The 13,030-nt window shown below is 40.4% G+C and overlaps 1 protein-coding gene and 1 long non-coding RNA gene across 7 annotated transcripts in view; one reads left to right on the forward strand and one right to left on the reverse strand.

The window, feature by feature from the left end:
• l3mbtl2 (L3MBTL2, polycomb repressive complex 1 subunit) overlaps positions 1-3,527 on the reverse strand; it is a 30,167-nt gene extending 26,640 nt beyond the window's left edge. For 4 of the 6 annotated variants that reach the window (XR_208554.4, XM_002934736.5, XM_004913802.4 and 1 more), the window contains exons 1-3: positions 3,425-3,527; positions 2,684-2,915; positions 342-475 (exon numbers count right to left, since the gene is read on the reverse strand). Coding sequence is in view for 5 of the 6 variants with exons in the window: in XM_002934736.5 (XP_002934782.3) it covers positions 342-475; positions 2,684-2,882 (333 nt within the window). In the remaining variant the exon portion in view is untranslated. The other 2 variants (XM_012961469.3, XM_012961467.3) reach the window with 2 other exon arrangements.
• Positions 3,528-4,363: 836 nt separating this feature from the next.
• LOC116410290 lies at positions 4,364-7,010 on the forward strand. Its single transcript, XR_004222242.1, has 2 exons — positions 4,364-4,530; positions 6,823-7,010. It is a non-coding gene; the product is annotated as an uncharacterized LOC116410290 (long non-coding RNA).
• The last annotated feature ends 6,020 nt before the right edge of the window (positions 7,011-13,030 follow it).

Below are 13,030 nucleotides of genomic sequence, written 5' to 3' on the forward strand. Positions count from 1 at the left end.
AAAGTTTTCATTTCGGCAGATCACTGCAATTGCTACAACTACTCACTATTAAGGCTATGTTTAACCACAATTTCTAAAAAGACAATCAAGTATCAAATTGCACAAAAAGGTCTTTAATACAAATGTGACCCATGTACAAAATTAACAGTGTGTGTGTTTCTAATGTAACGTGCCCTAAGTATCAGAAGTCAACACTTGGGACTGGCCTTCTCAATAAAACCTTAGCCTTCATTTTTAGTTTACAACCTCAAATGTATCCTTAAAGAAAAACTACAATGGAGAATAAAATAGCGCCAGAATTTGTTTAAGCATGTGCTACCAAAAAACATTTAACAGCCTACCTGCAGCCGGGCCAGAATACTGGCTTTCTTGGAGTTGGAGGAATAGCTACGTGAACAGGAGACATTACAGAATCTCTTTGTTTTGGAGAAGAAGGTTCCACGTGTGCCCACAATCCCGCACATCTCACAAATAGCTGGTGAGAGAAGAGGCAGAAGCAGCAGGTCAGTATAGTAAAACTTTGGTAGGGTAACAATTCTATGTGCCATAAAACATCCCAAAGCCATTTCTAACAAATTGGCTTTTCTTTTGCATTGAATGATTAATTTACATCTAAAATTTCAGGGGAAAAAACTGCTGTTTTGTTACAGCAGAACTAGCAACTTGCACCCATAGCATCTTTCTAAGAAATAACCAGCCCTATGCCAGCGGTTAACATAAATCATTTCAAGGCTCATTCACAGCCAGACTCACTGTCTGATCCCTTCAGTTACAATAGTATCCCTCAGCCTGTAAATAGAGCATATGTATGCTGATCCAAGCTGACAGTGCAATGGTGCACAGTGCGCAGTCACAGTGGGCACACTGTAATACACACAGCAACTATCATGGACTGATCTCAAACCTGCAAATGTGACTCCTTAGTAATTGCTGGCTCTAATTCATACATAATCAGACCAAGGATTTTTTTTAAATGTTATAAACAATTTCTTTAAGGAACACACCCAGCTCCTACAGTTTCCTAGCAATACAAATATATGTGTGAACTTCATTGTAACCAGAATCCTTAAGGCAAGCACAGTTATATAAAACAGCCATCACTTTAAAACATGCAAAGCTTTAATAACAAAGCAACAATGTCTTTAAAATGCCCTACCCCCCACCACAACCCTAATAACATTCAAATTAAATACAATGGTACCCTGCTTTCATGTTGAAGTAGGTTAGCAGCCGATGTCTGGCATCCACGGGCTCTGTGATTCTTTTGAGGCTGAGACAGGAGGTGGCTATACACGCACCGATAATATCGTTCGGTGCATGGCAAGTCAGCGAGGCGACTGATATCGCAGGAGGCTGCTGATATCGTTCAACTCGCCGATTGGATGGGTTAGAGGATTTTGATTGGGTGCCACTGAAGGCACCCGAGCAAAATCTATGTTCAGGGCTGAATCGGCAGAAGGAGGTAGAAATCCTATTGTTTCTACCTCCATATCTGACAATTCATCCCTGAACGTCAGTGGAGGGTTGGAACAATCTTTTGTGTGACCGATGGTCGCACGAAAGATCAAAAATCGCCACGTGTGTGGCCAGCTTTAGGGTAGGGATCTCTTCAGTAGTCAATTTCCTTTCAGTAAGAACCATGATAAAACAAAACGCCTTTTGCTCTTTCTGTCTTGGAGAACTGGGACAGTAACACCAAAAATGAAATTGTACCAGAATAATTAAGATATTATGTACTACTGCACTGGTAACAGTTGTGTGTTTCAGCTGTGTTTCAGAAACACTTATAGTTTATATAAACAAAGATGTTCTGTAGCCATGGGGGCAGCCATTCAGACTGTAGAAAAGGAGAAAGGGCACAGGTTACATAGCAAATAACAAATGAGCTCTGTAGAGTACAACAGTGTTTTACTGAGCTTATCTGTTATCTGTTATGTAATCTGCACCATTTATCCCTTTTTCAATTTGAACAGCTACCACCATGGCTACACAGCAGCTTAGTTCATATAAACTATAGTAATGTTTCTGAAGCAAACACACGACCTTTCCGGTGCAGGGCAATGTTCACTATTTCCTTTTTGGCTATGTGCACAAAAACATTATTTTGTGGGTACATTTTAAACTTATATGCACTTATTTAAACATGCAGTGCAGTGCTCAGGTCAGAATAAATTCTTTGTGTGCATGGCAGGCCTGAAATGGCAATCGCCAGAGGGGCTAATGTAAGATGCCATAGACAGTCACTATTTATTGAGCTGGTGGGGGAGCTGTTTGGGCTTCTGAGTAGTTGAAATGTCAGCGCCTATTTCAACTCCCAGACCAGACCTGTTACAATTTGTTGTGTGTGTTGGCTCAGAATGTGTGCACACACACTATCTCGCAGTTTAAAGGTAAAATTGGTGCAGGGCAATATTACATAATAATTTAGTACACTTTCATTTTTTAGCGAAAATTGGAAAAATTGGCATTCCTTTGGTACAGACTACTCAATGAAAGAGATCATAAGCCAACAACTAGTAGTGGCCTAGTCAAAATGACCTAGTTGTTTGGTACTTAAATATATTTAATGGAAGGCTTTTTATTGTTGATCAAAAAACAAAATGCTGACATATTTTTTGCTATAAGGCCATTATAAAGACCTTCCAAAACTGCAGTGTAATCTTTCATAATCAAATGTATGTACCTGGTTCAGCACTATTCTCCTCATTGGCCTTGTTAGCGCTAGAAGATGATTGCTGCAGTGATGAAGACCCTTCATTTTCCTCTTCATCTAAACTTGAATCCCCAAGACCAGAACTGATATCACTAAGTCCACTGCTATATTCTCTGTAACTGTCATAGCCACTGAAAAGATCATAAACATCTTCTGAATCGCCTTCCATTGAAAGATCCTCAAGGTGCCGGGATGAGCCAATCTGTGAACAGTTAATGGCAATCACCATCACTCTCAGCAAAACAAATGATATCATTTACCACAAACACCAAATGTCATACAAATTCTATAATCCAGATATCCCAATTAATCATGTTTTATTGTACTAGAACAAAAAATGCTCTCAGTGACAGTCAAGCCTACTCATTTCCCATTGGCTGACGCTCTGCTAAGTAGAACATATAAGGTTGATTGGTTAATTTAGTAGGTTAGAAAATGTATTTTATAATCTATTACATTAGCCAATAAAAGGTTACACCTACCCAACAATTTCTTGTTTAAATCTATGGCTGACAAAGTATAACATTGTGCCATGCAGATACGAGTGCTACTCTCTATTTAACAAGAATAAGGGAGATGATGTCTTATTTTAATGTGTATAAAAACAAGAAAATCTATTTTTCCCATACTACACCCTCTAATCCCAGTTAATGCGAGTGCCCAACAGTCCGCTTTCCCTGACACAACTCACAGTCCCAGTTCGCTACTTACTCCTGCAGCTGCTCACTACAAGCCTCATCCCACAATCTCTCACAAAATCCCGACTCCACAAATCTCGCGATATTCGGCGTCACAACTGCACGCAAGCGTAATGACGCACCGCGTAGCATAAATAGAAGCGGCTAGTTGCCCGCAATGTGTTTTTCATCTGCTTGCACTTCCTGCTTTTGTAATTACTTCATTCTTTTTGTTAGTTACCCGCCGTGCTCTCCTCCACCTCAGCTCCCAATATTTCCTCAGAAGTCATTTATCATTTCTAAGCTTTGACTTGTGCTCGGGAACTTAAAAATGACTTTATCCTGGTTGCTAATAGTCTCTCTGCCATCAGAGTGCTTTCTCCCCATTTGATCAAAAAAAGGAAAAAAACAAATTGGTGCAAACTAAGGTCAGGGTGAAGTTGATCATTTTCCAGCTTTTGCACGTTTATATATTTTTGTGCAGAATTAATTTAGGGTAAAATTGACCAAAAGTAATAAGTTTCTTTAGTGCTAAATAATGTGCACCGATAAGTTCAGTAGCAGAAGGTTCTGGGGCTCTTAAAGGAACAGTAACACTAAAAAATGAAAGAGCTTTAAAGTAATAAAAATATAATGCACTGTTGCCCTTCACTGGTAAAACTGGGGCGTTTGCTACAGTAACACTACTATAATTTATATAATAAGCTGCTGTGTAGCCACGGGGGCAGCCATTCAAGCTGGAGAAAAGGAGAAAAGGCACAGGTTACATAGCAGATAACAGATAAGTTCTGTAGAATACAAAAGTGTTTTATCTGTTATCTGTTATGTAACCTGTGCCTTTTCTCCTTTTTTCCAGCTTGAATGGCTGCCCCCAGGGCTACACAGCAGCTTATTTATATAAATTATAGTAGACTTTCTGAAGCAAACACACAACTTTTACCAGTGCAGGGCAGCAGCACATTATATTTTAGTTACTTTTATACACTTTCATATTTTGGTGTTACTGTTCCTTTAAAGGGACCAGTGCTGGCAGGGGTTTTCCTAGTTTATTACAGAAGCTGTTACCCATAATTATGCTTTTTTTTTTGCAGCCACAAAGAAGGGATTATGGCAATTTGAACTAAAAACATTGCATTATAGGTAAATATTTTTCCATGCATGCAACAAAATTTTCAGCTGGGTCCTCATCATGTTATTCACAGAATCTTCATTATGTCTTCTATACCATAAATATCCTGGGTCTGTGGTGTGCAAGCACTCACTATCAGCCATGTGACTACACAGTTTGGGGCGTATCAGTAATGTGAGGGTGGAAGTTTGGAATGAGAAATTTGTGGCGTCATCTTAACTAGTAATTCCACCTTAACTTTGCATACAAGGCTCTGCTCTGGCCAGATTTTAGGGACCTTAAAGGAACAGTTCTGTGTAAAAGTAAAACTGGGTAAATCAAAAATGTTTCTAATATAGCATACCCCCCAACTGTCCCGCTTTTCGCGGGACAGTCCCGCTTTTTATGGCGCATCCCGCTGTCCCGGATAGTTCCATGAATGTCCCGCATTGCGGGACATTCATGGAACTATCCGGCACAGAGGGATGCGCTTGCTGTACCGGATGTTCACGCTTCGTCTGCGGCTTCGTTATGCCTCTCCTTGCGCTGCGCGACAGGCCCTTTTATAAGGTTGCGCCTGTGGGTGTGACGTCATTACGAAGGCATAACGAAGCCGCAGACGAAGGCGGAGCGCCTATGGGAGGTACTGTGATAGGGGGACACTGTGTATTGGGGGGCACTGTGTATTGGGGGCTACTGTGTATAGGGGGACACTGTGTATTGGGGGCTACTGTGTTAGGGGCACTGTGTATTGGGGGCTACTTTGTTAGGGGCACTGTGTATAGGGGCACTGTATAGGGGGACACTGTGTATTGGGGGCTACTGTGTTAGGGGCACTGTGTATAGGGGCACTGTGTATTGGGGGCTACTGTGTTAGGGGCACTGTGTATAGGGGCATGTGTATTGGGGGCTACTGTGTTAGGGGCACTGTGTATAGGGGGACACTGTGTATTGGGGGCTACTGTGTATAGGGGGCTACTGTGTATAGGGGGCACTGTGTATGGGGGCTACTGTGTATAGGGGGCACTGTGTATGGGGGGTACTGTGTATGGGAGACTACTGTGTATTGGGGGCTACTGTGTATTGGGGGCTACTGTGTATTGGATGGTACTGTGTATTGGATGGTACTGTGTATGGGGGGGCTACTGTGTATGGGGGGGCTACTGTGTATGGGGCGGGCTACTGTGTATGGGGCGGGCTACTGTGTATGGGGCGGGCTACTGTGTATGGGGGGCTACTGTGTATGGGGCGGGCTACTGTGTATGGGGCGGGCTACTGTGTATGGGGGGGCTACTGTGTATGGGGCGGGCTACTGTGTATGGGGCGGGCTACTGTGTATGGGGCGGGCTACTGTGTATGGGGCGGGCTACTGTGTATGGGGCGTGCTACTGTGTATGGGGGGCTACTGTGTATGGGGCGGGCTACTGTGAATGGGGGGCTACTGTGTATGGGGGGCTACTGTGTATGGGGGGGCTACTGTGTATTGGGGCATAGTTATAACTCACTTATAACTGACTGCCTTCTCTCTATATTTGTATTTTAATGTAGGAGTTATATTATATATATATTGTTTTCCTTAGGTCGTTCAGTATGAGGGTATAGCACATTTTCATCTGCTCCCGCCATTTGATCTATATAAAAGTGGTATTTTTTTAAAAATGGGGTGTGGTAATTGGGGCGTGACCACAAAAGGGGGCGTGGTCAAAAATTTGCCACGCTGCGCGCGCCGTCTTTTTATCCCTCTTTTCATTTTTCAAATGTTGGGAGGTATGATATAGTATGGTTAGTTAGCCGGAAATGTAAATCTGTAAAGGCTGGGGCGGGTGGATAAAAGGCAAAACATACTTTTTACTAAGACTGGAGATAAATACCACCAGTAATGTTGCCCATAGCAACCAATCAGCAATTAGATTGGAACAGTCACCTACATGTTAGAAATATAAAGCAAAAATTGGTTGCTATGCAGCATCACCTGTGATATTTACCTCCAATCTTATGTCCCTTATGCCCCCCCTCAAGTTACTGATTGGCTACTGACTGGTAACAGGTTAGAGAGATGCAAAGGAGGAAGTAGTGTTCTGGCTATTGCTTTAGACACCCATTACCTCCAGCCCTTAAAGATTACATTTTTGGCTAACTATATTGAAAATATTTTTTTATTTGCACAGTTAATCTATTTACCCAGTTTCATTTTTACGCTTAACAGTTCATGTAAAGGGGTTGTCCACCCACAAACTAGTTTTTAGGCAGCTTGCTGTTATACATTTTTTACAATTGTTAATTGAATTGCGCCTAAAAGCAGCATTTGTTTCTTTTCTCTGCAGAAATAGCACAAGCTACTGATTAACAAGCCTGGAAGTGATCTGATTTCTTCTACATTGTTTATTCTACACAATTCCATGGGTCAGACCCAGAGAACAGAAAGGGACAGACAAATACTGCTTTCAGTTTCATTTGCAAAAAACACTGAGCATTTTAAATGACTATTTATTAAAAAATTACTTAGAATTTATTTTTTTTTGTAGTTCTTGGGTGTAGAACCTTTACCACCTTTATCCAAATTTTGCAGCATCTTGTTGTTTTTCCCAAGGAAGGCCCTCTGGAATCAAGTAACTTGCCATGTTTTTACATTATGCTACATTACGTTTATGAGTGGGGCTGTCTAACAGCAGCAAACCTAAGGTTGCAGGTGCTATAGGCAAGCCCCACCCTAACTCGGAAAATCCATTTATTCAGCTTACAGATGGGCCAAAGTTAGGAAAGGCAGGCAGAAGTGGTACCTCATTGCACCAGCATCATTGTGCCCTAGGCACCTGCCTGTTCTGCCTACCCTCAGCTCTGGCTCTGCTACCTAATAAAAGAAATAAATGAGAAAGTAACTCACTAGACTACAGAACCATAAGGACTCTTACATGTGAACATTTTCATATGCGTTCTTCTGTGGTGACTTTTATATGCATTGTACTGCAAGGGAAAACATGAGTTAACAAATATTCTTTCCTACTGCGGCAGTAATCACTGCACCACATGGAACCACCACACACCCAGTGGATGTGATAACAAGACATGTTAACTCCCCAGTTGTTTATCAGTAATACTCTTGCTTTAAAGGGCAGCTATCATCGAAAATGTGCCTCCCCCACCAGAGGTGCAGGCTAATGGAGCCCACATGCCAGCAATTTTAGAGGGATAGTGCCCTTTAAGGTCATCATAGCTGGTCACTGCAGCAACAGGTCTGTCAGTAATACTAATTTAGATATCAATCTAACTTACTCGCTTATTTGAAATGGATACAATTGTCACCTAAAGTCCTCCTATATCATGTGAAGCAGTGGCACAGTGAGCAAGGGTTAATAAAGTAACAAGTGTTTCCTGTGCATAGTGCATACTGAAGTATTGGTATTTAGTAGTTTTCTACCTGCTACTGGCATCTTCTCAACTTATGGGTATGACAATTTATTTTTACAGTAGAACCCCCATTTTACGTTTTTCAGGGGACCATGGAAAAAAGATGTAAAATCAGGGAAAATGTAAAATGAGGGAAATTTTTATTTGCAACACAGTTCCTTTATTGAGTTATTTCACATGGTTTAGCAGTTAAGTACTGAAACAACTTTAAACACATACAGTACTGTAAAACATTTTGCATTTAATGCATGTGTTTGCTAAAAGTTTGAATATCACTATAAATGAATAAAAAGAAGCGGAAAAGAATACTGTACAGCACTATATTGTTCCATCTAAAACAAAAATATGTACTCTTTTAACGAAAATCTGCACCTTGTACAGCCATTTTAATAGAGGACTGGTGTTTCTGTTCTGTTACAAATTCCCCATACTTGTGCAACTCTCGCGGTATTTTGTACGCTCCCAGATAGGCGATAGTGGTGATGCTGACCTTCCTAAGATGGCACCAGTGATCGCAAGATATGGGGGAAACTTTAATTCCTAAAGTAAGCTGTATTTTTACCTTAAAATTAAGCGATTTGCTAGGGAGAGGCATGATAAAAACAGTGTAAAATGCGGGAAATTCTGTAATGTATGTATGTAAAATCTGGGAACCCATAGGGATGTATTAAAATTGGTGGGACCACAACAAAATGGTGTCAAAAGCGGGAAAACTTTAAATCCGGGGACGTAAATTCGGGGTTCTACTGTATGTAATTTGCATTGATTAGTATTGTTAATACGTATTTGTAAAGCGCCAACATATTCCACAGCACTGTTCAATATATGGGTGTATACATTGAATATACAGATTTACATAAAAGAGCAACCAATAACATACAAGGGGTGAAGGGGCTAAATATTGTAAGTGCAACCAAAACAAAGTGCAATTCATTTAAAAAATAAAATTAGTTTTCATCTGGTGCTGATATTTTTATTAGTACCAGTGACAAATAAAACAATACCCTAATGTGTCTGCAGCACTCCACCTTGTCTCTTCTCTGGTTGCACAGTGTCAAACCCTTGCCAGGGATAAACCACATACAGAACAAAAGTCACCAGCACTCCTTAAATATGCCAAAATCCATCTGTATTGTATTTAAAAGATTAAAAGTAGCATACAAAAATACCTGTGACATCCTGAAACATCACAAGTATTTTTGTTTTGTATATATACTAACCATGGATGCACGATACCTACACGAAGCTGTATAACGCATCATCATAGATAATCCTAAATATAAGGGTCCTCCTGTTGAGTATGCATTATTGTTATTGGATTTTGTGTTATGCAGAAATTATTTTAAGTTTGAAAAACAGTTAAGTGATACATATTTATGTTTATTCGTCTTTGCAGGACTGTACATATGTAACAGTCCAAGAGAAACACACAATTGTAAGTAATGTATCTTTTTTACATCTATATGCATCACATTGCTTTATCACAGTGACACCTACTGGACAAACATCAGTAACACGGACACTTCATGAAGATAAGGACTGTAGGATAACAGATTATTAACATTTATTTATAATCGCCAACATATTCCGCAGTGCTGTATAATAATACAATAAGCTCACAGTTGGACTTTTGATGTCATTTGGTGCCAAAATTCACATATGGGGATGGTATGTAATGTATTGGGCCATTTGGTAACTGTGTCTTTGAAAAAGGTGGGACCAAAATGTCTGACTTTTTGTATTTCACCATGTTGTAATAAAGTTACACTTTTTTTTTAATCAAGAGAGTGCTGATCAACATGCAAGTTATAATATTTAAAAATTTTTTATAGGATCTAGGATTCTTCATTTTTAGGTTTCTGCTTTGACTGCCACACAAAGGGTTTACAGGGCTTATATATCATTCATGAAAATTCTTGCTGCCAAGAAATATTGTATTTTTTGCACTTTTGTGTCCCGCTCCACACTAAGCATCCTAGGAGCAAGTCAATGTGAAATACTTGTGACGCTATCCTGAATAAGTGCTGCATGGATTTGACAATTTATTTATAAGGAGTTCACTAGGGGAAGCACATATGTGTCACCTCTCTTGCCCCCTACCCATGTTCTTACCCCAGCAATTTGATTTGGCATGAGGTGCTGAGTGCAGGTAAGCCCCAGATGCATGTTGCACCCCTGAGAGCTCTTGCACTTGCACGTTAATAATTGAGGCCCTTAGTGTTTCTTTAATGTTTAAGTTGCCTTCCTAAGGTGTCTCTTCCCATTGTTTTATAGCTTATACATTTGATGTTGCATTGACTATAAATCACCCATTTTTTGTTTTGTACCCTTTGGATTGCCTTTTTTTCACACATATGGACCATTTTGAAAGTTTCAAGAGGTTATTTTAATGGTTTATTTATTTATTTGGTTCATAGGCCTGCTGCTTTATTCACTGGGGCACCTGCTTTGCTTTTGTACTCAGTAGACTCTATTCATAGACTCTATATTTACAGTAGCCTTACTTTAAATGTCTTTGTACTTTGTTAAATGTTTATTGAAGCAGTAGAAGTCTTAATAAATTGCATAAGTAAGTGTAAGACTGACCAGAAGGGATGACTTTGACGTAGTTGGCCAGCTTGAAGTATATTGCAATATATCGACAAACAATCCCAGTTTTGCTTAAAGGGGAGGGCATTTATTAGTAGCTTAATGCACAGAATGTCTTAATGACCTATATATATTGCAGAGGATCTCTTGTTGCTGTCTATATGTATTTTGTGGTCACAACCTCATTGCGCCCCTGCCTAATGGTTTAAAATTTAATGGTTGAGCACAACTTTCCCTTTTTGTGCTATTGTTAATATAGGAGCAGTGGCCAGCTCCATGTTGTAGTGTTGTAGCTCCCACCCTTTCCCAACTACATTCAGGTGATCCCAGTGGAGCCAATGAAAGGGCAACCATTTGGGGGTTTTAACCTTAACGCAAGCAAGTTGCAGGTAAATCTCAGTCCCTTTGTTAAATGCATATTAAAACAGTAGAATTCTTAATGAATCAAATAAGTAAGTGTAGGACTGGCCAGATGGGATGACCTTTACGTAGTTGACCAGTTTGAAGGTATTGTAATAGATGGACAAACAATCCCTGTTTTGCTTAAAGGGTAGGACATGTCTTAGACGCCACTTGCTAGATATTTTTTCTTGGACATTGATCTTCTGTATAATGTCCCTTTTGACATTCATTTATGTGATAAAATTGTGAGAACAGTAACTAGGGGGTATATGAAAGGTGAAAAGAGAGTTTCACCAGAGGGAAATTCAACCGCTGTCTGTTCTCTGGAATAGATTTTTTTATACAGCACCTACTGAGAAGGTTTATCAGTTTGTGACTCAGTGACGTTAAGAATTAAATTGCCCTATACATTTCCCATAAATACAGTGGCTTGCAAAAGTATTCGGCCCCCTTGAACTTTTCCACATTTTGTCACATTACAGCCACAAACATGAATCAATTTTATTGGAATTCCATGTGAAAGACCAATACAAAGTGGTGTACTCGTGAGAAGTGGAACGAAAATCATACATGATTCCAAAAATTTTTTACAAATAAATAACTGCAAAGTGGGGTGTGCGTAATTATTCAGCCCCCTGAGTCAATACTTTGTAGAACCACCTTTTGCTGCAATTATAGCTGCCAGTCTTTTAGGGTATGTCTCTACCAGCTTTGCACATCTAGAGACTGAAATCCTTGCCCATTCTTCTTTGCAAAACAGCTCCAGCTCAGTCAGATTAGATGGACAGCGTTTGTGAACAGCAGGTTTCAGATCTTGCCACAGATTCTCGATTGGATTTAGATCTGGACTTTGACTGGGCCATTCTAACACATGGCTATGTTTTGTTTTAAACCATTCCATTGTTGCCCTGGCTTTATGTTTAGGGTCGTTGTCCTGCTGGAAGGTGAACCTCCGCCCCAGTCTCAAGTCTTTTGCAGACTCCAAGAGGTTTTCTTCCAAGATTGCGCTGTATTTGGCTCCATCCAACTTCCCATCAACTCTGAGCAGCTTCCCTGTCCCTGCTGAAGAGAAGCACCCCCAGAGCATGATGCTGCCACCACCATATTTGGGGATGGTGTGTTCAGAGTGACACATAGCATTTTGGCCAAAAAGTTCCATTTTGGTCTCATCTGACCAGAGCACCTTTTTCCACATGTTTGCTGTGTCCCCCACATGTCTTGTGGCAAACTGCAAACGGGACTTCTTATGGTTTTCTGTTAACAATGGCTTTCTTCTTGCCACTCTTCCATAAAGGCCAACTTTGTGCAGTGCACGACTAATAGTTGTCCTATGGACATATTCCCCCACCTGAGCTGTAGATCTCTGCAGCTCGTCCAGAGTCACCATGGGCCTCTTGGCTGCATTTCTGATCAGCGCTCTCCTTGTTCGGCCTGTGAGTTTAGGTGGGCGGCCTTGTCTTGGTAGGTTTACAGTTGTGCCATACTCCTTCCATTTCTGAATGATCGCTTGAACAGTGCTCCGTGGGATGTTCAAGGCTTTGGAAATCTTTTTGTAGCCTAAGCCTGCTTTAAATTTCTCAATAACTTTATCCCTGACCTGTCTGGTGTGTTCTTTGGACTTCATGGTGTTTGGGTTGCTCCCAATATTCTCTTAGACAACCTCTGAGGCCGTCACAGAGCAGCTGTATTTGTACTGACATTAGATTACACACAGGTGCACTCTATTTAGTCATTAGCACTCATCAGGCAATGTCTATGGGCAACTGACTGCACTCAGACCAAAGGGGGCTGAATAATTACGCACACCCCACTTTGCAGTTATTTATTTGTAAAAAATTTTGGAATCATGTATGATTTTCGTTCCACTTCTCACGTGTACACCACTTTGTATTGGTCTTTCACGTGGAATTCCAATAGAATTGATTCATGTTTGTGGCTGTAATGTGACAAAATGTGGAAAAGTTCAAGGGGGCCGAATACTTTTGCAAGCCACTGTATATATCATGTATGGGCAGTTACTAGTTAACTTACCAGAATGTTTTGCATGTTACAGGAAATCCAAGTAAATACAGGGTGAATATACATACTGTAGAAATATACAAGACCCTAATGATATTAGTAGCTCTTCTAATC

The sequence above is a fragment of the Xenopus tropicalis genome, chromosome 4 (genome assembly GCF_000004195.4).
Source record: "Xenopus tropicalis strain Nigerian chromosome 4, UCB_Xtro_10.0, whole genome shotgun sequence".
Classification (NCBI taxonomy): domain Eukaryota; kingdom Metazoa; phylum Chordata; class Amphibia; order Anura; family Pipidae; genus Xenopus; species Xenopus tropicalis.